The sequence below is a fragment of the Manis javanica genome, chromosome 3 (genome assembly GCF_040802235.1).
Source record: "Manis javanica isolate MJ-LG chromosome 3, MJ_LKY, whole genome shotgun sequence".
NCBI classification, from domain to species: domain Eukaryota; kingdom Metazoa; phylum Chordata; class Mammalia; order Pholidota; family Manidae; genus Manis; species Manis javanica.
In genome coordinates, this window is record NC_133158.1 from 154,166,984 (window position 1) to 154,192,211 (window position 25,228).

The window sequence follows — 25,228 nt, forward strand, 5'->3', positions numbered from 1 at the left end:
TTTCAGAGTATAGGTCTTTCACTTCCTTGGTTAGGTTTATTCCTAGGTATTTTATTCTTTTTGATGCAATTGTGAATGGAATTGTTTTTCTGATTTCTCTTTCTGCTAGTTCATCGTTAGTGTATAGGAATGTAAGAGATTTCTGTGTGTTAATTTTTTATCCTGGAAATTTGCTGAATTCAGATATTAGATTTAGTAGTTTTGGAGTGGATTCTGCAGGATTTTTTATGTACAATATCATGTCATCTCCAAATAGTGACAGTTTAACTTCTTCCTTGCCAATCTGGATGCCTTTTATTTGTGTTGTCTGATTGTCGTGGTGAGGACCTCCAGAACTATGTTAAATAAAAGTGGGGAGAGAGAGCATCCTTGTCTTGTTCCCAATCTTAGGGGGTGGGTTAGTTTCATCTTCTTTGATTATTTTTATGTTAAATTATGGTAAAATACAAATAAAATTTACTACCCTTACCATTTTTAATTGTACAGTGCTGTCACATTATGCATATTCACATTGTTATGCTACCATCACCATCCATCCATAAAACTTTTCATCCTGCAAAACTGAAACTCTGTACCCATTAAACAGTTATTCCCATTATATACTTCCTACACCCCCTAGCATTATTCTACTTTCTGTCTCTGAGTACTCTAGTTATCACATATAATTAGAATCATAGTTTTACTTTTGTGATTGGCTTAATTCATTTAGCATATCTTCAGTGTTCTTGCATATTGCAGCATGTGTCAGTTTCCTTCCTTTTAAAGTCTGAATAATATTCCATTGAATGTATGTATGTGTGTGTGTGTGTATGAACACAGATGTACAAACAGGAGTTGGACAGCCAACTCCCTGCTTTTAATTCTTTTGGGTATATACCAAGACGTGGAATTGCCAGATCATACAATAATTTGTTTAATTTTTTCAGAAATTGCAGTATTGTTTTGTGTAGTGGCTGCTTCACTTAACATTCCTACCAACCATGCTCAAGGGGATTGTCTAGTTTTGATGTTAAGATTATTCTAGCCCTATAAATCTAAAATATTCCCTTACCTAGACATGCAGTATGTTATAATTTTATTTAGGTATTTGCATCTACATCCAAGTATAAAACTGACTGACCCATATTAGAAACCTAAATAATCCAAAATACAAAGAAAAATTTGTATGTCATAATCAAATGGCATATCCCCAAAATACAAGATTTTTTTTTAATTCACAAAACAATGTAATCCAATGTAAGGACAGAGTAAAATTTTTTTAAATGATCATTACAACAGATAGAAGCAAGACACATAATTCAGCACCCATTTATTATTAAAAAAGAAAAAAGCAAATTAAAATTTGGTTTATGTATTTATCATCCTTATCCTGCCTTTTTCTTCTTGTTTTACCAGAAAAAAATAGCAGAATGTTTAACAGGAGGCACAAACAGTAGGCATTCTGTTTTCTTATTCCTACCTTTCAAGGGAAGGTTTCTAATAATTCACCATTTAACAATATTCACTTAAAATTTTTAATCAATAATCTTTATTAGCTTATGGGTATTTACATCTACTCCTACTTTGGCAAGGGTATTTTTTGTCTTTTGTAGTTCTAACTTTTGTCAACCTTAAATACAATTGCCAGTTATTTTATCAGAAAAACAGATTTATTTAGGAATAGCAGAGGAATTGCAATTTGGGACAATCAAACTATGGAAAACCACAGGCAAGTCCAAAGAGACAAAAGGAAGGTAGGCTTTTATAGACTTTAGGAGCAAACTAAGTTGATTTGAACAGAAGTTCATTAGAGAAGAACAAGAGTTTGAGGTCGTGGCAGTTTCTCATTGGCTGTAAGTGGTGATCAGTTCTTTGTTGTGGAAGAAGGGGAGATCCTCCTTCTTCCTGCTGGTTATGAAGGCTGCAAGGAGTGGTACATGAGAGAGAGCATCCCATCAGGGCTTCCTGACTCCATTTTAAATGAAGTTTCCTTGACTCATTTTCACACTTTCTATACTTTCTTGCTTTTACACTGAAAACCCAAGAATTAACAAATCGAAATTATAAGAATAGGAGAATTCAGCAAGTTTGCAGATAAAAGATCAATATATAAAAACCAATAGTGTCCAAATCCTGGTTTCTAAATACAACTATTCAGTAACAGAAACCAGAGCTCCTTGTAGAACTGTCTAATTCTAGGGGTGGGGCAAGGAAAACATAAGATAAGCCTGGAGCTTCTTATAATACCAGATACTAAAGAAGTACTTAAAAAAGAAATGAGTCAAATCAGAGGAACACAGAACCAACCTGACAGAGCTCCCAATGGCCAAAGCTCAATTAATTTAAACAAAAAAAGTAATGTAATTTTAAAAAATCCAATGTAATTGGATTATTTATCACCAAAGTGTATAAATATATATACATGTATAAAATATGTATAAAATATATACATATATATGAGCACATACTAATATAAAAATTATTTAATAAATAAATAAATACCAAAAACAGATATATATTCCTTATAAAAGAATTCTGAATTATTTATGTATTCTCCAACCCTCCAGGAAATAGAGCTCAATTCCTGCCCCTCCCCAACTATAGGATGGGCTATACTTAGTGCCTCACCTTTAAAAACAGAAAAGAGAAAGAGAAAAATATTAATAACTTTATAGCAGAGAAACCTGGCAAACATTACCTTAACCAAAGGATTATGGTTAACATCATCAGTGATGCTATGCAGATATCATGGTATGATAGATCATGTGGTATGATGGTGTGATGGGAAGAGTACTTTACCTCTGTGATATCTTTTAAAAAATCTATAACCCAGTATAATCAAAAGAAAAACATCAGATTGAGGGACATTCTACAGGATACCTGGCCAGGACTCCTCATGTCAAGGTCATGAAAAACAAGGAGAGACTGAGAAACTGTCATAGATCAGAGGAGACTGGAAAGACATGATAGCTAAATACAACGTGGTACCCTGGAACAGAAAGAGGGCATTAATGGAAAAACTGATGAAATCCATGCAAACTTTGAATTTGGTTACTCATACCAATGTCAGTTTCTCAGTTTTGACAAATGCACCATGGTAATGTAAAATGTTAACAATAGAAGAAACTCTGTGAGGAACTTGGAAGAACTCTCTACAATTTTTCTGTAAATCTTACCATTATTTCAAAATTAGGTCTATTTTTAAAAATCAATAATGTTCTTATGTTCTAGTAATAACCAATTGAAAAATGCAATTTCAAAATTGTCTAACAAAAGACATGCAAAACTTTCACAGAAAAAAATTACTAAACTCATGTATATGCAAAATCTAAATAAAAGAAATACCACTGTATCACAGGAAGACAGCACATTTTAAAGATAACATTTAATCTTTAAATTAATGTATACGCTCAATACAATATTTTGAATGTTAATATAAATTCACTAATTTTAATATAAATATTTTATATGAAAAATAAAGTTTGTAAGAATCATGGGATTGTTTTATATCTTTACAAATCTCTTTTAGTATCTATCTTAATAGAATACAGAGGGAATCTCCTATTTGCTTCTGCCTTTAATTTGCTTTGATATCAGAAAACCATGTAACCTCCACAAACCTCCTCTAAACCCTAAGAGAATGAGACCAAAAAGGCAAATACCCTAGTACTACTATGAAAACAATTTTGACCTTGCAGACCCACGAAGAGTCCTGGGACCATACTTTGGTAACCACTATTTTGCAGGAACAATGTGTCATCCCCCTTAACCTCAAGCCCTCATTTTTTTCTTATTTACATTTTAATATGAAAATTTTCAAACCCAAAAAGTTAAAAGAATCTTATAATAAATACCTATATATCCACTACCTAAATTCTACAATTAACATTTTACTATACTTTTGTCACACATCTAGCCATCCCTCTATCCATTAATACATCCTTCTTCCTCTTAATTTTTTAAAACTCATTTTAGAGTAAGTTGCAGATACCAGTATACTTCCCCCCAAATGCTTTAGCATGTATACCATTACTTGGAGTTTAGTATATTTTTCCGTTCTTTTAATAAAAATTTATATAAAACTTGTATACAATGAAATGCACACCATTTCAGTACATAATTTGGTGATTCAGACATCTGTGCAACCGAAACCTCTCTCAAGATACAGAACATGACTCACCTCTAGAAAGTTCCCTCATACCCTTCTCCATAAATCCCTCACCTCTCCATAGCCCCCAAGAAGCAATAACTGTTCTGATCTTTTCCTACCTATATCATCTTTGCCTTTTCCAGAACCAGTCATATAAATGGACTCATACAATATGTACTCTTTTATGTAAGGCTTCTCTCACTCAATATAATGTTTTTTAGAGTCACTCATACTATTTTTTAAAAAGGATTTAAAATTAATTTACTTACCATGAAAATGACTATCAAGATGAGACAGATGCCCACTATGATAAGGAAAGGAATTAAGTAGTATTCCAAAGGAAGACTAAATTCTGGAACTAAAATAATGTGGCCCCTGGAAGAAAAAAATATTAATAATTGAGAAATATTAAGCATTATCAAATTATGATGTTAACTAAAACAAAGAGAAAATATTTTTTAAACAGGCATTTAGACATTATAATTCAATCTACTAGACATACCTCATTTTCTAATATATGCCTGCCAATAATTCAAGGACTGCTTTTTCCTCTTCAAGTCTGTTTAACATATTTGCCAAAATACCTTGCCTACATGTATAACTAAAAGAAGTTTTACACTGGGTAGAGCAAATCAGCCAATCAATACTTACTGTGTCCATCCTGGAAAGGTCTTATTTACTGAATTTAATAACCTGGGCAAAAGTCTGCATATTTTACATATAAAATTAGCATTTAAAAAAAATTCAGTATCTTGGGTAATATGTCAACAAGAACTCCCACCCCAACCAAATTACTGTTCATCAGTTCCTCTTATGGAAAAATCCAAGCCACTACTGATGAAAATATACTCCCTCCACCCTATATGCTTTACAGGAACTTTTTGTTCCAGCTACAATTGACAAGCCCCTGTACTCTACATTCATCTATGAGACAGGAACAGAAAACTGATAAAGGGATTTACAAGAGTTGTAGCTTCCTCTTTGTCTCCACTGTCTCCTTTGCTTGACTGAAAAAAACTACAAAAATGTTGTATATTATGGGGGCAGGGGTGGAGAATGTATACATCATATTCCCTTTAACCATGTTTTTAGTTACAGTGATATAACTATTACAAAAATCAAAAGGGACTCATGAATGAAACTGTGATCAAAATAAGCACACTATTTGCATTGTGTGAGCAAATTTTTGATGGCAGAAAAATCTTGCATTAAAAAATATCCTCAAGATGCCCTCTCAAAAAAAAAAAAGTCAACCAGGCTATGCAATGGTTCGATTTCACCATTTATCAAGATGATAAAATCATCAGTTTATTAACTATACCTAAATTCAATTTTTTTTAGGTAGTGCAGATTAGTACTGTTATAAGCAACAGTACTAGAAAATAACACAAATGTGTTATCCATGTTATCTGCACATGTAAAAATTCAGTTCTTATGAAATGCAGATTACTATTAAAGAATGTATAAGTAAACAAACAAACAAAAATATCCTCAGTCTAGGAAAAAGGTCTACATAATGATCAATAATATGACGGATTTCTCCATTGCACTCCTTGCTATTCAGTTAGTACGGTGCCAGTAACATGACTTTGTTATCCACACTGCGTGATTTTTAGGTAGTGAAACCAGGTACCTCATTACACAGGGTTAAATGTAACAGGGAATTCTTTTTATAAATTCTCAATATAAAAAAATAAAAATAGATGATTCCTTCCCTCATACAGAGATGCTTTAGGACATACAGTACTTAAGAAAAATAACATGAAAGCAAATTATCTTTAGTTCAAAGTTATTTTTAATAATCTTCAATGTTATTATATACTCACATCTAAGGAGCTCTGTCAAGCTTCACACGAAACAAAAACAAAACAAAAATACTAGGAATTTCCCAATAATTTATTTTCCCAAAACTGCTAAGATTGATAGAATAAAAGGAAGATTTTTACTTCAATTGATTTCCAGCAGAATAGGCGATGACAAAGATTTACATGCATTTTTGTAGCTTCACAAAAAATACTGAAGTGAGTGATACATGATCAGTGTAAAGGAGAAAAGCAACAGGCCTGGGCTGCTCTATTTGATACTATCTCTTCCAGCATGAAGCCAGGGCTGTAAATAATGTCCCTGTTCTTGGCACAAGCCCTCTGAAACTGCCCTGAGCCAGGACTGAGATACAGTAGCAGAGGTACCACTTTTAAGCAGAAGAGCCTTTCCACATGACGCTGATTCTCTGCATCTTCCCTACCCAAATCCCACCTATAAACTAACACTGCTAGGGTTTAGAAGCCAGATGACTGCATATCCTAAATTCAATCCTTTTTAGTATCTAAACATCTCAGCAATCGCAAAGCTTCCATCTCTCTTTTTAGGATGAGATAAATAAATACTGTCCTATGAGACAAACTTCAGGTTACTCAGAAATTAACAGAACTGTCAGGTGAGAAGAAGTCAACTAAAAGAGCAAAGCAGGAGGACCTGGTGAACTAGAAATTGAGAGACTTTCTGAAAACATCCTATGTGTTTGTAATCACAGAAATAGAATAAATTTCAGAATTTTCTAGTAAGCACTGTGTTAGGATTCATAGTCCTAGATTCTGAATCTAATGTTCTATATGTCCTATTACTGCTTGCCTGCTATATTTCAACCCATTTTAGTTTGCTATCAAGTACAATAAAACACTCATGCACTCACTGCAGATATATGTAATTTGTTTGATTAGAATGCTGCCTCAAATCTTATTTGGAATGCTACTTAACTTTTAAAAATCTGAAAAATTTTCAATTCCACAATATTTCTGTCCTCAAGAGTTGGAATAAGGGATTTTGTGGACTTGTATTAACATGGAAGGGTTCTAAATATTAAGTAAATAAACCATGTTATAAAGTATTATATAGTGTATAGCTCTATTTTATGAGCACATTATCACCATCATTGTGAGTACTACATATGGGGAAAACATTGAAAGCTATTTCTAAAATAGTAGCTGCTGTTAGAGAATTACATCATAAGGACTGTCACTTAAATGATTTGTATTTTTGAATTTTTCCACATTTTACAGCATGTATGTTTTATTTTTAATTTAAAAGGTATCATTTTATAATTAAAAAGAAAAATTTATCTTTAAAATACATATGAAAATATACACATTATTGCTTAATGTGGAAACTATATCAAGGTATAAGTATTATTTCTCCCCCTCTATTAACTACATGAACATGGTTGACAAAACAACATATTGCATAACTATTTTTAATACAACATCCAAACTCCCTAGCTTAATAAAGATGTCTGAGCATTTAACATGTGAATAGTATTTTAAATATCAAAACCAAATTGGGAAAATGACAAAACAAAAAGAAGGGGTGGGAGAAAGGGGAGGGCTGTACAACACAGAGAAGACAAGTAGTGATTCTACAACATTTTGCTACGCTGATGGACAGTGACTGTAAAAGGGTATATAAGGGGCACCTGGTATAGGGGAGAGCCTAGTAAACAAAATATTCATCATGTAAGTGTAGATTGATGATAAAAAAAAAAAAGCAGTTCCTGTGTGGTGACCTCCAATGAGTTCTACACAATGATATAAAGGGCATATAAAAGTGTAGGCAAAGGGTCTGTTTGTGTTTATACAGAGGATCAAAGCCTAATTTGGCTATCCCAAAAATGAACTAAGATACGATATGAAAAAGAACTTCCAACATCAGCACTCTCGGGAAGACTCATGCCAGAAGATGATCATCAAAAAACCCCAACAAAGATCCACACACTGCTACAGATGTAGATGCACTCATCCCACCGGTTCCTGGACTTGCCATTGGAATGAAGAAGGAGATATCTAAGCTGACCTGTGCATACAGTAAAACAACAAATTTGACTGGATCTATACTGTTGGAACTCAACCAAGAATTAGGAGAAGTGCAAATTGTAGCGCTCCAAAATCTTACAACTACAGACTATTTACTGTTAAAAGAACATATGGGATGTGAACAGTCCCCAGGAATGGGTTGTTTTAATTTGTCTGATTTCTCTCAGACTGTTCAAGCTCAGTTGGACAATATCCACCATATCATAGATAAGTTTTCACAAATGCCTAAGATGCCTAACTGGTTTTCTCGGTTCCACTAGAGATAGCTGGTAATTACAGGTATGCTTTGGTTATGTAACTGTACTCCTATTATGTTAATGTGTGTGTGCAATTTAATTAGTAGTTTAAAACCTATACATGCTGAAGTTACTCTACAATAAGATATGTCAAAGAAATAATCAATCTTCCCAGGTTTTCTTCCACCTGCTACTTCTATAGCTTTTCTTCTTCCTTCCTAATTACAACCCTTAAATAGAATTCGTGCCACATATCGAATTTACCGAGTATCATAATTCTTCCTAGTGGTAAAGATACCTCAAGACAAATGCTGGGCATAGAAGCCACAGGGCATAAATCTGCAAAGAAGTAAAAAGCTGACCTTTTCAAACAATAAGGCTTCTCTCTCACTTACCAACTTAACATTTCCCTGTATGGCCCCGGAAGATGACTGGTTAGCCAGAGACGGGTAAGATTCCTCAAGGGAGGAACAACCTAAGACAGGCACAGTCACAGGGGGGCCATCAGGTGAGAAATTGGAGATCAACAGAGGTGAGGCTTAGAACCTCCCCACCCCCTGTTCTGAGAGAAATCTTCTGCATACGTGGATGTTTTATTGCCCTTGTCTAGCTTGGATTAACACATAGTCTACAGGCACACACCTGATCATCTACATTTGCTCTCTTACAACACTAAACTATGTTTTCTAGCTTTATCTTGTATCTACCTACCACTTCAGCATTTTATTAAAAATAATAATAATAAAGAGAGAAATATGGTATCCACATATAAATCAAGTATAAAAATCAAATGAATATTCATATTTGAACTGACTATTTATAGTTCATAATGCATGAGCAAAACCAAAAGCTTCTGTGATGACTGCCCTGGTAATGTTCACCATGTAACTTATTCACTATGTAAGAATTTGTACTCCATGTAAGAACTTGTTCGTTATGCCTCAGAAGATTGGAGACTTACGAAAATTAGGCTTTGGGTAGATTAAGAATTGTGCATTGAGCATTGACCCCCCTATACAGAATTTTATTGTTGTTAACAACCATAAATATGAGAGATGCCCTCACAAAAAAAAAAAAAAAAAAAAAAAAAATATATATATATATATATATATATATATATATATATATATATATATACACACTTCCAATTGTAAAATAAATAAGTAACCAGGATGTAATGTATAGCATAAGGAATATAGTCAAAATATTGTAACAACTTGTTATGGTGATAGCTGGTACCTAGAATTATCATGTATATAAATGTTCAATCACTGTGTTGTACACCTGAAACTAATGTAATACTGTGTGTCAACTACCCTTCAATAAAAAATAATTATCTAAAAAAAAAAAAAACAAAAAAAAACAGAGATCAGAGTGATGTAGCAAAAGCCAAGGAATGCCAAATACTACCAGGAAACTACCAGCTGCTGAGGAGAAGCATGGAACAGATTTTCTTTCAGAGCCCTCAGAAGGAACCAAGCCTGCTGACACCTTGATCTCCAACCTCTAGCATCCAGAACTGTGAGACAATAAATTTTTGTGGTTTAAATCACCAAGTCTGTAGTACTTTGTTGAGGCATCCCTAAGAAACTAATACAAGCACATAAATGGTATGGCTCCAGTGGCAGAGATGCAGAATATATATGGACCCAAAAAACATGGACTCCAACTTTCCAAGGCTGATCTAGTTACTGATGTCCAGATGTCCAACCTGTCAACAGCAGAACCAATGCTGAGCTCCCAGTATGGCACTATTACTCAAGGAGATCAACTGGCTACTTGGTGACAAGTTGACTACCTTGGGTCCTTTCATCCTGGAGGGGCCACTGGTCCATTCTCACAGTGATAGATAGCCATTTTGGGTATGGGTTTTCCCTTCCACTGACAGATCCTCAGCTAGCATTACTATATTGGGGCTTATGGAATGCCTGATCTACAGGCATAGAATCCTGTGTAACATAGTGTAAGTCTGGGGAAAGGAAATCCCAGGGCAAAATACCTCTAAAAACAAATCAGTTGAAAGAAGAAATAAAGTTTAAAATCCATTTATTGCTTAAAAAAAAAAAAGAAAAAGAAAACCTTTCCATCCTGTTTTCATTCATTTTTAAACTCAAACATTCCTGGCTTTCAGCCCCCTAAATAATTAGAATTGGATTTCATTTTTCCAGTTTCCTCTTTTGGCAAATATAAATGATAAGAAATAAGAATAATAACTTCTGGAAGGTTGTTGTGAGAATTAAATGGATAACAAATGTAAAAGTCTTGCTTTCATGAGTGCCTGGCACTTGCTAAATACTTAATAAAAAATATTACTTCCATTATTAATAATGTTGTTATCATTCTTCTTCTTAGTAAAAGCCTGTTCCTGCCCACTATGTTTGGAGATGTGTTTCATGGAAGCAGCTGTGAAGTGTAACTGCAGTGTTTTATGAGCATATTATCTCATCTGTATTAGGTAAGACAGCTATGCCTTAAGTTAGTTTTAGTTTATAAGTTACCTTGGTAATGAGGTTTGGAGAGAAATTCCATATACAAGTTTTTAATCCAAAATCAAACTTTTAAAATTTGAAAACAACCTTTTGTCTTTGTAAAGTTAGTCACTTAACACACTGTGTTTTGGATTCAATCTTTATAAAATAACGTTTCTTTTGAATAAAATACAAGTGTGTCACAATGAAAGTGTCATTATCAACATAAATCAGTTTTTAAATACCAATGGTTTGATTAAACTATAAAGTTTTGTTATCTTCCTAGCAACATGGATGCCTTAATCTCTATACACAGAGAAAAGAATATATGCAATACAGTAAGTCAAAGTCATAATTTAAGTACAACAGAGTTCATTCTAAAACATAACTCAGTTACATCTAATATTATGTAATTCTACCCTAATATAAAGAAGAGTTTTAAGCTGATTGTGTTTTATATTCATTACTTACCCTTTTTCATAGATGAATTCATCTTTCAGGGAATTAGCTGATGATTCCCCAATAAAGACAGATGGAATGTCAATTTTCTTCAGCACATCAACTACATAAAACAATAACAAAATTATATTTAAAAGCCCATACTTAGTGTATAATCAACTTCACTTTCTTCATAATAGCAGCAAATGAAACTGGAAATAATTACAATCAATTCAAATTGTCTATTGGTTGACTTTCCTGACTACAGATTATACCATCATCAAAGTGGTTGAGAACCATTACTACATTTACAATAACAAAAGCTTACATTTTGCATATGTACATTACTGTACTATACAGTCCTATGAGATTAAGATATAATTATTTTTAATATTTCCATTTTATTTATTCCTCTATAGCATATTAACTAGCAGAAAAGGGAGAAGAGGAAAAAATTTTAAGTTTTATTTCACACATAACTTAAATCCTATATGAAAAACTGAAAAAGTTTTTTTTACATACCATTCCCAGAGTGGTGTAAGCCAAAGAATGTAGGAAAAGACCACTTTACAACAGTCTGAAAAATGACAACATGCACCTATGGCATTCCAGAGTGAAGAGCTGATAGGAGTTGAGAAAGGGCATAGGCTAGGAAGGCTGGAGAAATTTCTACTTCCTCCTAAGCCTGGTGTTCATGGTAAATGAAGCTTTGGGTTTTGATTGGTGTCTTAGGAAATTTGACTTTTACACCTTTACTACAAAACCAAAATCAAATGCCAACAAAAAAAACTTTGTAAAAGTTACCCATTACTCAGGGAGATAAACAAAACAATACCCTTAATGTTATGATTAGAAAAAGCAGACTTATTTAGCTGTGAGTTAATTTTACAGAGTAGGCTTTAGAGAAAGGCCATTCTACTTTTTTTGGTATATTTTTCACAATAACTTTATTCTACAATTCTTTTAAAAAATTCATATTTATTATTTATTTAAAATGTGGGGGAATACAAGTAAGGAACAAAGAATACAACCATAATCTTTTCCACGCAACTGTCAAAGGTTTTATTTGAAGTAACAAACTTCTTTAAGTTTGGACAGATGCATACAATTACGTAAACACCACAACAATCAAGATATAGTGTTCTATCACACCCCCCACTGAAAATTCCATTGTGCCCCTTTATATAATCAACCCTCACCCCGAACCTTAGCAACCACTGATGAGTTTTTCTTTAATCTTTCATAAGACAGGTTTTATGGTTTTAAAGTCCTGTTATCCTAGGTAGAAGTACATTTTTTTCACTTCCAGATTGTTTTGTTTTATGCAAATATAATCATTCATTCTTACACTTTCTTTTTCTCTACCTCATGCACACATCATATAAGCCTGAGAAAGGCAGGAACCAAAATGGTTAATAAAGGAATGTTTAATCACTATTTTTATATCAATGGGATAAATGAAATTTTATTTTTTTTATCAGTGGGATCATACAATAATGGAAAAAAGTTTAAGCTGTTTTTTCACTCAATGATATACCTCAGATATTCTGTCATGTCAATAAACATTCACACCTAGTCATTTTTAATAGTTGCATCTGTACTATTATGTAATAGTTATGTAATCATATGTATTTTGGGGAGATATTTCTATCTTGCTAGGAGAACTTTCTCTATCACATATTAGTTTAAAATTTATTTGATAATTAAAAACTGGAATTACATACATATCCTGTGTAAAATATTTTACTGTTTCATGAAGAATCTCTAAAAAACTCAAAAAGGAAATTTTGTCTTCTAACTACTGGCTTATAGTTATGGGAAGTAAAATAACTTCTCTGTGTAAGATAACTAAAGAGATATAAAAACTCACTTTAGTCAGAAAATTAAGAAGAGGGAAAATGATGTATGCAAATACAAATAGCCATCTTGGAGACTTTACAATATTATTTACTACTGAAAACACAGCCAAACATGTTCTAGGTTTAGGTTCACAAAATATTTATAAAAATTAAGTTTTAATTCCGATCCACAAAAAGAACTCTAAGAAGTATACATTGCCAAAGAATATTATCATGATATGATATATGATACAATGGGTAGCCCCAACCTCTCCAGATTCATTGCCTGGCCAATAGCTCCACTTGATTGCTTAATAGATGTTTCAAACTTAATGTTTCTCAAGCAGAATTCTTAATGTCCCTTTTCCCTCAAACAGCCCTACTCCAGTTTTTCTCATCTCTGTAAACAGCATGACTCTTCACCTAATTTCTCAAACAAAACATCATGGAGTTATTTCTGACTCTTCTCATTCCTTTAGTCCTACTTCAAATCCTATCGATCCGTATCCATAACTCTATCACTCGTCATCACAGCCACTGCTAATATGCAAAACCACTATCACTTCTTGCCTGGCTGTGTAGCAGCGCTTTAACTGGACTCTCTGTGGGAACTCTTGCCCATCTTCCACCTTCAATCTATTCTCCAAAGAATAGCCAAAGTGACCCTTTTAAAATGTCAGATCACGTCACACCTCTCCTTAAAATTTAATGGAGAGCAAAGGTCCACCTTTCTGTAAGACTCAACATGATCTGGCACCTGGCTCCCTCTCTAACTCCATTCCCTGATACTCTCTCTCTCCCTTATTCACTCTACTCCAGACACTGTGGCTTTGCCTTGAAAACACCAAGTATGCTCTCTCTCTGAGCCTTTGTATTGGCTTGCTGTTCCTTTTCCGTGGAACACTCCTTCAGAAATATGCCTAGCTTAGCCTGTCACTTTAGACCAACACTAAATGTCAAGGCCTCATAAAAGCTTTCTCTGACCATCCTATCTAACATAGCGACCCTTGTCTCATCACTGCCACTCTACATCCCTTTAGCCTGACATGATTTTCTTCATGGTGCTTATGGCTACTTGACATATAGCATACCTCTTTGATTCAGTGTTCATTTCCTCTCTCCTATCCTAGAATGCAATAATAATAATAACAGCAGCAACAATGATAATAATAATAGCTAAATAACCATTATATGATTACTAAGAACCAGGCAGTCTTTGAGAGAGGATTAAAGATGGCAGCATGAGAGGTGAGACAGAGAACTCCTCCTAAAACCACATATAATATGAAAATACAATTAACACATCTAATCCTGAAAGAGCAACAGGAAAGAAGACTGCCCAGACTGCATACACCTGGAGAAAAGAACAGACTCATGGAACAGGGTAACATACCAAAGCCGTGACCTGGCAGGACCCAAGCCCTTCCCCCACCCCAGCTCACCAGTGGGAGGAAGAGAAATGGAGCAGGGAGTGAGTGGAGGCCTGAACACCTAGTTCTGGAGATCTGCTCTGGGAGCACAAATCTACATTGTGTGGTGCTTTGGTGATTAGTGGGGTTGGAAAGCTAAGACAGGCAGAATACCTGGAGAGACTGACATTCCAGCTGCCAGTGGAAAACAGTGATCCATATCTGGGTGCTCTGGGACAAAAGAAAAGTGGGCAGTCTGAGAGACTTCCTAACACCAAGGGGACTACTAAAGGGGCAAGGACTGCACAGAGCTTACTGCTCAGGAGAAAGGACAGGCAAACAAAATTTTCCAGGCGCATTCTTCCCAGCAGGTTGGGAACTTTCAGGAGCTGCAGGTGCTCCATCCCCCTGGCTGGCTATGCAGATCCAAGGCCCACAACCATGACACGCAGCCTGCTGCACCTTCCTCCTGGCCAGCCAACCCCTGGCTCACAAACAGGCAGCCCCTGCCCTAGCATTAGGCCAGCCAGAGGGAAATCCTGCAAACAGAAACTACATTGCAAAGCACAGATGCTTACATCTGTGTGTTTGGCCCACTGCTTCTGGCACTGGAGACAGGCATAGCAGCCGGGAAGCAGGAAACAGCTCTTTCCTCCCCCCAGGCACCAACACCGCTCCCCTGCAAACAGCAACAATACACCAGGGGCTGAGCAGCTCCAGAGAGTAGAGCTTCTGGGCACTAGAGGGCGCCACATAAAATTATGAAATGTCAAAGGAACCTGGTTCAAACCAAAATCGTACAAACATCAGAAAGAGTCAAATGAAACTGATCTCATTAATCTTCCTGAAAGAGATTTCAAAATAAAAATCATAAACATGCTCACGGAACTACTGAAAAATATTCAAGAACTGAGGAAATAATTCTGGTGGGACATCAAATCATTAAGGAATACAAAGGAGGGTTTTAAAAGCAGATTAGATACAGTGGAGGAGATGATATATGAAACAGAAATTAGAGAAGAGGAATACAAAGAAGCTGAGGTACAGAGAGAAAAAAGGATCTCTAAGAATGAAAGAACAAAGAGAAATGGGTGACCAATACAAAAGGAACAATATTCATATTATAGGGGTACCTGAAGAAGAAGAGAGAGAAAAGAGGTTAGAAAGTATCTTTGATGAGGTAACTGCTGAAAACTTCCCGAGAAGATAGTCTCTCAGGCCAAGAGGTGCACAGATCTCCCAACACAAGGGACCCAAGGAAGACAACATCAAGACATACAATAATTAAAATGGTAAAGATCCATGTAATTGTATATTAATGATACCAAAAAAAATACAAATGGAAAAAAATTAAATTAAAAAAGTAAATAAATAAAATGGCAAAGACCAAAGATAAAAACAGACTATTAAAAGCAGCCACAGAGAGAAATAAGATCACATACAATGGTAAGCCCATCAGGCTATCATCAGACTTCTCAGTAGAAACCTTACAGGCCAGATGGGAGTGGCATGATATATTTAATTCAATGAAGCAGAAGGGCCTCAAACCAAGAATACTCTTTCTGGAAACATTATCATTTAAATTTGAAGGAGGGATTAAACAATATCCAGATAAGCAAAAGCTGAGAGAATTTACCTCCCCCAAACTGTCTCTACAGTGTATTCTGGAGGGAATGCTATGTAAGGAAGTGTTCCTAAGGCTAAACAGCTGTCACAAGGGGTAATAAAACCACAGAAAAGAGAGTAGAACAGTTGATTACTAAGCAAATGCAAAATTAAATCAACTACCCACAAACTCAATCAAGGGACAAAGAGTACAGAATATGATAACTAATATACAAAGAATGGAGGAAAAAGAAAAAGGAGGGGGAAAAAAAGGAACTTTCAGATTGTGTTTGTAATAGCATACTAAGTGAGTTAAGTTAGACTCTTAGATAGTAAGGAAGTTAACCTTGAACCTATGGTAACCACGAATCTAAAGCTTGCAATGGCAATAAGTACATACCTATCAATAATCATCCTAAAAGTAAATGGTCTGAATGCACCATTCAAAAGACATAGAGTCACTGAATGGATAAAAAAACAGGACCCATCTATATGCTGCCTACAAGAGACTCATTTCAAACCCAAAGACATACACAGACTGAAAGTAAAGGGATGGAAAAAGACATTTCATGCAACTAATAGGGAGAAAAAAGCAGAAGTTGCAGTACTTGCAAAATAGACTTCAGAACAAAGAAAGTCATGAGACAAAGAAGGACATTACATAATGATTAAGGGGTGAATCCAACAAGAAGATAATATAACCATTATAAATATCTATGCACCCAACACAGAAGTACCTACAATTATGAAACAAATACTAACAGAACTAAAAGGGGAAATAAAATGCAATGCATTCATTCTAGGACACTTCAACACTCCACTCATGCCAAAGGACAGATCAACCAGACAGTAAATAAGTAAGGAGACAGAGGCAGTGAACAACACATTAGAACAGATGGACCTAACAGACATCTACAGAACACTACACCCAAAAGCAACAGAATACACATTCTTCTCAAGTGTACACAAACACTTTCAAGAATAGATCAATACTAGGCCACAAAAAGAGTCTCAGTAAATTCAGAAAGATTGAAATTGGACCAACCAGCTCCTTAGATCACAAAGGTATGAAACTAGAAATAAATTACACAAAGAAAATGAAAATCCCACAAACACATGGAGGCTTCACAACATGCTATTAAATAACCAATGGATCAATGACCAAATAAAATCAGAGATCAAGCAAAATATGGAGACAAATGACAAAAATGATTCACACCGCAAAATTTGTGGGAGGCAGCAAATCTCTTGCTAAGAGGGAAGTATACTGCAATACTGGCCTAACTCAGGAAAGAACAAAAATCCCTATGAACAGCCTAAACTCACAATTAATGAAACTAGATAAAAAAGAACAAATGAGACCCAAAGTCAATAAGAGGGACATAATAAAGATTAGATCATAAATAAATAAAATCAAGAATAAAACAATAGAAATAATCAATGAAAGAGCTGGTTCTTTGAGAAAATAAACAAAATAGATAAACCCTTAGCCAGACTTATCAAGAAAACAAAAGAGTCTACACACATAAAGAGAATCAGAAATGAGAAAGGAAAAATCACTACAGACACCACAGAAATACAAAGAATTATTAGAGAATACTATGAAAAATTTTATAACAAACTGGATAACCTAGAAGAAATGGACAACTTTCCAGAAAAATACAAACTTCCAAGGCTGACCCAGAAAGAAACAGAATATCTGAACAGACCAATTACAAGCAATGAAATTGAATTGGTCATCAAAAAACCTATCTAAAACCAAAATATCAGGACCAGATGGCTTCAGCACTGAATTTTATCAAACATTTAGTGAAGACCTAATGCCCATCCTCCTTAAACTTTTCCAAAAAGTAGAAGAAGAGGAAATACTTCCTAACTCATTCTATGAGGCCGGCATCACTGCAATACCAAAACCAGGCAAAGACACCACACAAAAAAGAAAATTACAGACCAGTATCCCTGATGAACATCGATGCAAAAACACTCAACAAAATACTAGCAAACCAAATTCAAAAATATATCAAAAAGATCATGCATCATGATCAAGTAGGATATAGTCCAGGGATACAAGGATGGTACATTAGAAAATCCATCAACATCATATACCACATCAACAAAAAGAAGAACAAAAACCACATGATTATTTCCATAGACACTGAAAAACCATTCAATAAAATTCAACATCCATTCACAATAAAACTCTCAACAAATGGGTATAGAGGGCAAGTACCTCAACATAATAAAGGCCATATATGACAAACCCACAACCAACATCATACTTAACAGCAAGAAGCTGAAAGCTTTTCCTTTAAGATTGGGAACAAGACAAGGATGCCCACTCTCCCCACTTTTATTCAACATAGTTCTGGAGGTCCTCACCATGGCAATCAGCCAAGGTAAATAAATAAAAGGCATCCAGATTGGCAAGGAAGTTAAACTGTCACTATTTGGAGATGACATGATATTGTATATAAAAAAACCTAAAGAATCCACTCTAAAACTACTAGATCTAATATCTGAGTTCAGCAAAATTGCAAGATACAAAATTAATACATAGAAATCTGTTGCATTCCTATACACTAATGATGAACTAGCAGAAAAAAATCAGAAAAGCAATTCCATTCACAGTTGCATCAAAAAAAATAAAATACCGAGGAATAAATCTAACCAAGGAAATGAAAGACCTGTACTCTGAAAACTACAAGACACTCATGAGAGAAATTAAAGAAGATGGAAACATATCCCATGTTCATGGATAGGAATAATTAATATTGTCAAAATGCCCATCCTGCCTAAAGCAATCTACAGATTCAATGCAATTCTTATAAAAATACCAACAGCATTCTTCAATGAACTAGAGCAAATCATTCTAAAATTCATATGGAGCCACCAAAGACCCCGAATAGCCAAAGCAATCCTGAGAAGGAAGAATAAAGCTGGGGGGATTACACTCCCTGACTTCAAGCTCTACTACAAAGCCACAGTAATCAAGACAATTTGGTACTAGCACAAGAACAGACCCATAGACAAATGGAACAGATTAGAGAGCCCAGATAAAAGCCCAACCATATATGGTCAAATAATATATGATAAAGGAGCTATGGACATACAATGGGGAAATAATAGCCTCTTCAACAGCTGGTGTTGGCAAAACTGGACAACTACATGCAAGAGAATGAAACTGGATTATTGTTTAACCCCATACACAAAAGTAAACTCAAAATGGATTGGAGACCTGAATGTAAATTATGAAACTATAAAACTCTTAGAAGAAAACATAGGCAAAAATCTCCTGAATATAAACATTAGCAACTTCATCCTGAATGCATCTCCTTGAGCAAGGGAAACAAAAGCAAAAATGAACACCTAGGACTACATCAAACTTCCTTGAGCAAGGGAAACAAAAGCAAAAATGAACACCTAGGACTACATCAAACTAAAAAGCTACTGTACGGCAAAGGACACCATCTACAGAACAAAGAGGCATCCTACAATATGGGAGAATATATTTGCCAATGACATATCTGACAAGGGGTTAACATCCAAAATATACAAAGAACTCACATGCTTCAACACCCAAAATGCCAATAACCCAATTAAAAAATGGGCAGAGGATATGATGAGACAATTCTCCAAAGAAGAAATTCAGATGGCCAACAGATACATGAAAAGATGCTCCACATCACTAATCATCAGGGAAATGCAAATTAAATCCACAATGAGATATCATAACCTCATACCAGTAAGGATGGCCAGCATTGAAAAGATTAAGAAATTAACAAATGCTTGCACAGATGTGGAGAAAGGGGAACCCTCCTACACTGCTGGTGGGAATGTAAGCAAGTTCAACCATTGTGGAAAGCATATGGAGGTTCCTCAAAAAACTAAGAATAGAAATACCATTTGACCTGGGAATTCCACTCTTAGGAATTTACCCAAAGAAAACAACTTCTCAGATTCAAAAAGACATAAGCATCCCTATGTTTATCGCAGCACTTTTTACAATAGTCAAGATATGGAAGCAACCTAAGTGTCCATGAGTAGATGAATGGATAAAGAAGATGTGGTACATATACACAATGGAATACTATTCAGCCATAAGAAAGAAACAAATCCTACGATTTGCAACAACATGGATGGAGCTGGAGGATATTATGCTCAGTGAACTAAGCCAGGAGGAGAAAGACAAGTACCAAATAATTTCACTCATTTGTGGAGTAAAACAATGAAGCAAAACTGAAGGAACAAAACAGCAGCAGACTCACAGACTCCAAGAAGGGGTTAGTGGTTAGCAAAGGGGAGGGTATGGGAGGGTGGCTGTGGAGGGAGGGAGAAGGGGATTGAGGGGTATTATGTTTAGTACACATGGTGTTGGGGAAGACACATGGGGAAGACAGTGTAGCACAGAGAAGGCAAACAGTGAATCTGTGGCATCTTACTACACTGATGGACAGTGACTGCAATGAGTATGGGGGAGGGGACTTAAAAATATGGGTGAATGTAGTGATCACATCGTTTTTTCATGTGAAATCTTTGTAAGAGTCTATATCAATAACACAATAATACAATTAATAAAAAAAGAAAAAGAAAAAGAACCAGGCAGTCTTCTACATGCTTTATATATCCTAATTTATTCAATCCTTACAACAACCCAATGAGGTAAGTACTATTATCATCCCCATTTTACAGATCACAAAAACGAGGCACAGAGATTTCAGGTGATACATGCAAGGTTACACAGCTAGTAAGTGGTAGTGCTGGGCTTCAAACCCTGGGTGGCAGTATACAGAAACAGTACTCTTCATTACTGCATTCTGCTACTTTAGTGAAAGATATGCGAGTAGAGCCTGAAACTGTCATCATTTCCTGCTGGAATCATGGTTCCTAATAGTATATGATACAGAGTAGGCAGTAAAAAAATATTTGAAGGGAGAAAGCAAGGAAAAAAGAAGACAAAAACTCAGACATACTGATAATCTGCCCTGGTTATACAGTTAGGACTTTGCACAGCCTAGACTTAAACTTGAGGTTTTGACTCTAATCTAGGCCCTTCTCACCTGCCATGGCATGGGTTCTCTCATACACCTGCTCTCATATGATCTTCACAACCTTGTCAGGTCAAATTAAAAACTTCAGTTATTCACACTTTCAGCTGAAAATAAAGGACTCAGAAAGTGTATGTAACTCTCGTAAGGGCACAGACTAGTTCATATATATCAACTAACCTGAAATCAACCCACATTTTCTGGTTCTGAAGTTGATACTGTCTGCACCACATTCTGCTGCCTCCTGAAGATGACAAATGACATTGGTTCACTGACTTAACCCATCCTAAGTCCTAGCTGAAATAAAAATAGACACATTGTCCATTTGTGTAAAATGTTGGCAGCAAGAGGCTTTTAAAATGTCCTTTGTTTTGAGGTATTTGAACCTCTGCTTTTAGAACACATCCAATATTCCTTATGGCTATGGAGTAAGCCTTAAAAAGCGGTACAGATACATGCCTGTTTTAATTAATCCATGCCTTCCCTTCCTCTACCAAGTAATAGCAAAGAAAATGGTAAAGATCTTTATATGTTCAAACTATAAGCAAGCACAGAATAAAATATCACAAAAGTAATCCAAACACTAAAGTCAAGACCAAAATTCTGAGCAATCTTTGAAATACAGTAATTCACTAGAACATTTCCATGGAAACAGCAGATGTGCTTTTAATATTTGCACATTCTCCTTAAGAACTGACATGATTATTACGAAAAGGTTTTATGGTATTGGACAAAACAGGTGTTAAAGGAACTGACACTTCCTGCTTGTAAATTTTTTTATTGAAAACATCAATAAAGTAAACAGTTTACAAATACTACTCGGTTTGTTCAACCTAAAACCCTTGAGAAGGTCTTGAGGGTTGCTAAACCCTGGCCTCAAGCCTTCAGCAAAACACAGAGTCAGTAACTTACTCAAAGTTAAATAGCTAATACAAGTGGGAACTTCAATCTGAATTGAGACCTATTTCTAAAATATGTATACTTTCCATTTTACCAGTAATGTAAACGGTCACAAAAGTTACTGATCTGGGATGTATTACATGTAATATTACTGTTCTTAAAGGGAAGTAGTTAAAAGAAAAGAAGAAAAAAATGTGTCAAATCTGAAGTGATAACAGTACTACTTTATTTGGTAAGTAAAATCCCTTCATCAATTCCTCTAATTCCAGAGCGGTGGTTATCAAACAACTGAATTTAACTCAATTCTGACATTATCTACCTGAAGATACATCAGGTTAAAGGTTTAGTCTCACACTCTTGCCGCCACCCCCTTCAGAGGTCAGCTGCAGTCCAGGTTATTGTCCGTACTTCTGACCCACCAGCTGGAGACTGGACATTCCAATGACACAGCCTCACTGGATTTGATTAATTTATAAGAGTAGGGCACAGAACTCCAAGAAGCATTTTACTTTCTAGACTATTGGTTTATTTTAAAAGGTTTTAACTCAGGAACGGCCAGATGGAAGAGATACATAAGACAACATATGGGAGAAGGGCCTCAGAACTTCCATACTCTCTCCAGGCTGGCAACTCTTCCAGCACCTCACTGTGTTCACCAATCCAGTTCTGCAAACCCATCCTTCTGGGTTTTCACGGAGGCTTCATTACATAGGCATGATTGATTAAACGGTTGGCCATGGGTGTTCAATTCACCCTCCAGTCCCTTGCCCGTCCCTGGAATCAGGGCAGTGGAACTTGAAGTTACAACCCTCTAACTGCACAGTTGGTTCTCCTGGTAATAAGACCCCATCCTTAAGTGAGGGCCCAAAGCCACCTCACTGACATAACAGAAGACATCTTCATCATTCTCACTATATTAAATGAATGAATACAGCTTAAGTCACTGATTAAAGTCAGCTATTTCATTAAAATTGGCTCATTTTCCCTACAAGCTAATATTTAGTAGGGTATAAGGAAAGATATTCCCATTTTGAATGAAAAGCTACACACATGCCGATGTTATGTTAAGGTGCTAATAACTACCCTGTAAGAAAGCACAAGCACGGGGCTTCAAAATTCCACAAGAATGCAATAGCCTCTTAAGTCTATCTACATATCCTATAATTTAAAGTGACTCTCTAAATAAAAATTTTTCTACAGCATCTTTAACTCAGAATGTTTATCTCTATTAAAAGTTGGTTTTCAGTTTTCCTTTGGTTTTTAACCAAAATATCAACACATCTAAATGAAACACAGAGGTTGAAAAAAAAAAACAACTAACTTTGGAAATGAGTAAGTCAATTCCACTTCTATTGTGAATAAATTTTCCCAGAAGGGCTAAGAATTGGAAATTATCTTCTGATACAGAAGAAATTTTGCTCTTTAAACAGCAAATAAGAGAAAAGAAATCTTGTGAAGTTTTACTTTCAAAAGATCTGTCAAACAGGAGAGAAGAAAAGTGATACCTGTACTTACTGTCGTTGGATCCCATGCTAATGAGGTCATCAGAATCAACATTGTGAACTATGGCTGCTTTGTATCCTGCTTTCTGTGCATTTAAAACCTGCAAGTCAGAAAATAGTCATGATATGAGGAAGAAAGTACTTTGTCATAAATCTCTCAACTTCAACAAACATAAATGACTAAGTCTATCCCACACATCAAAGATTAGATTATGTATATATAAGAATAGACCTCAAGTATGTTTTCAAAATACAATGGACATTTTACAGTTATCAAGGACTTCTTTAGATATCTTCTTGATTTCATTCATGATATTAAATGAAATAAGAAGCAAATAAAGGATAGGGATATGAGCTAAAATACTAAGAGGATCCAAAGCAATAAACTAATCTAGCTCTAAGAGGTAGAGATTTGCTGTCATCAGGCTCAACAGTCATCAGTGGTTGGAAACTCAAATCCACCTCTGCTACTTATTAATGGGATAAACCTGGGAAAATTATTTTTCTTCCTTGATCCTGTTTCCTGAACTTTAAAATGAGAATGACAACAATATTTTTCTCATACATAAAATAGTATTTCAAAAATTATTAATACCTTTGAATACTTTGAAAATTATATAGTTTTCAATACTTAGTATGGTAATTCTTGAAATATATCATTATGCAATGATTATAGGATAAGTCTCTCAAAAGTGTTTCTTTGTAATACACTTCTAAAAAATAGAGAAATAATTTTTTAAAAGAATTTCCAGAAGGTCTAATATTAGTTGTTTTAGTAATAAGCATTAAAATTATTCAGAACTCTTCTGTAATTCAATAAAATTAAAACCTGAGTCAAGTTCAAAAAGTAAGGGAAAGCTTAGAGTCGAGTCCCCAGGGTAAAAGGAATACCTAAGTATTCAGACTGACTGGATTTGAATGCTAAAAGACATGAGGCTCATATATTCAACCCCAATCAGGCAAGTTGGCTTTGCAAAGTAAAATTCTCTTGTACATTACTTCTGACTTCTTTAAAACTACTCCACAAATCCAAGTTAGGTATTGGAAAAAGGCAATAATGTGGATTAATCAGAATAATTTTTTCCTATCACTTAAAAAAAACTAATATGCAGGAGATAAGAGTGCCTCAAGGAATTAGTATTTTGTTCATCTATAGCCTATATAGCACCTGTGAAATAGCCTGACACAGAACAGGCACTCATTAGATATTACTTGAATGAATAAATGTATAAAAGATATGCTCAAATTAATAGCTGACATGATAACATTACAAACTCGAGAGAAAACTAGAAAGATTTTTTAATAAACTAATTAAATAGCACAAATAGTTCAGACAGGACCTACTGCTCTAATGTTAGGAATAATGGCAAGAAAACCAACCAGCCAACAAAACTATTACAAGGAATGTTCTGCAGTGCTGCAAGGAAAGGTCAATAACCAAGAAATTAAGTTTACTATTGTCATATGTTTTTTCATATACAACAATAATAGTATTATACACAGCAGTAATAATAGTATAACTCCTTTCAGGTTCCCAGATCCAATTCCAATCTGTGTGTGGGTGGGGAGAAGGGGTTTCCCCACATACAACAACAGGCAATTCTGGAACACCAGAAGGGTGTCGGAGAACTTAATTCTGATGCTATCTGCCCAGAGACAGTAGCAGATTCCCAAGTTAAGGACTCCATTCTACAAGACTACCCTCCAATCCCCACTACAGACTCCAGTCACAAGCCCCAGGCTGTTACCTGTGCTTCCGACCTACCCACTACAGATTGGAGGTTCAACCACC

At 35.1% G+C, this 25,228-nt stretch overlaps 1 protein-coding gene and 1 long non-coding RNA gene across 8 annotated transcripts in view; both read right to left on the bottom strand.

The window, feature by feature from the left end:
• The window catches only part of RNF13 (ring finger protein 13), a 203,028-nt gene that overhangs the window by 43,230 nt on the left and 134,570 nt on the right, over positions 1–25,228 (bottom strand). For 4 of the 7 annotated variants that reach the window (XM_073232218.1, XM_073232219.1, XM_073232224.1 and 1 more), the window contains 3 exons: positions 23,450–23,537; positions 11,171–11,261; positions 4,399–4,504 (listed from right to left, as the gene is read on the bottom strand). In XM_073232218.1, the coding sequence (XP_073088319.1) occupies positions 4,399–4,504; positions 11,171–11,261; positions 23,450–23,537 (285 nt within the window). Of the gene's footprint in view, positions 1–4,398; positions 4,505–11,170; positions 11,262–23,439; positions 23,538–25,228 lie in introns of all 7 variants that reach the window. The other 3 variants (XM_073232221.1, XM_073232222.1, XM_073232223.1) reach the window with 1 other exon arrangement.
• LOC140848482 (uncharacterized) lies at positions 1,506–4,388 on the bottom strand. Its single transcript, XR_012129455.1, has 2 exons — positions 2,860–4,388; positions 1,506–2,011 (listed from the first exon to the last, which is right to left on the bottom strand). It is a non-coding gene; the product is annotated as an uncharacterized lncRNA (long non-coding RNA).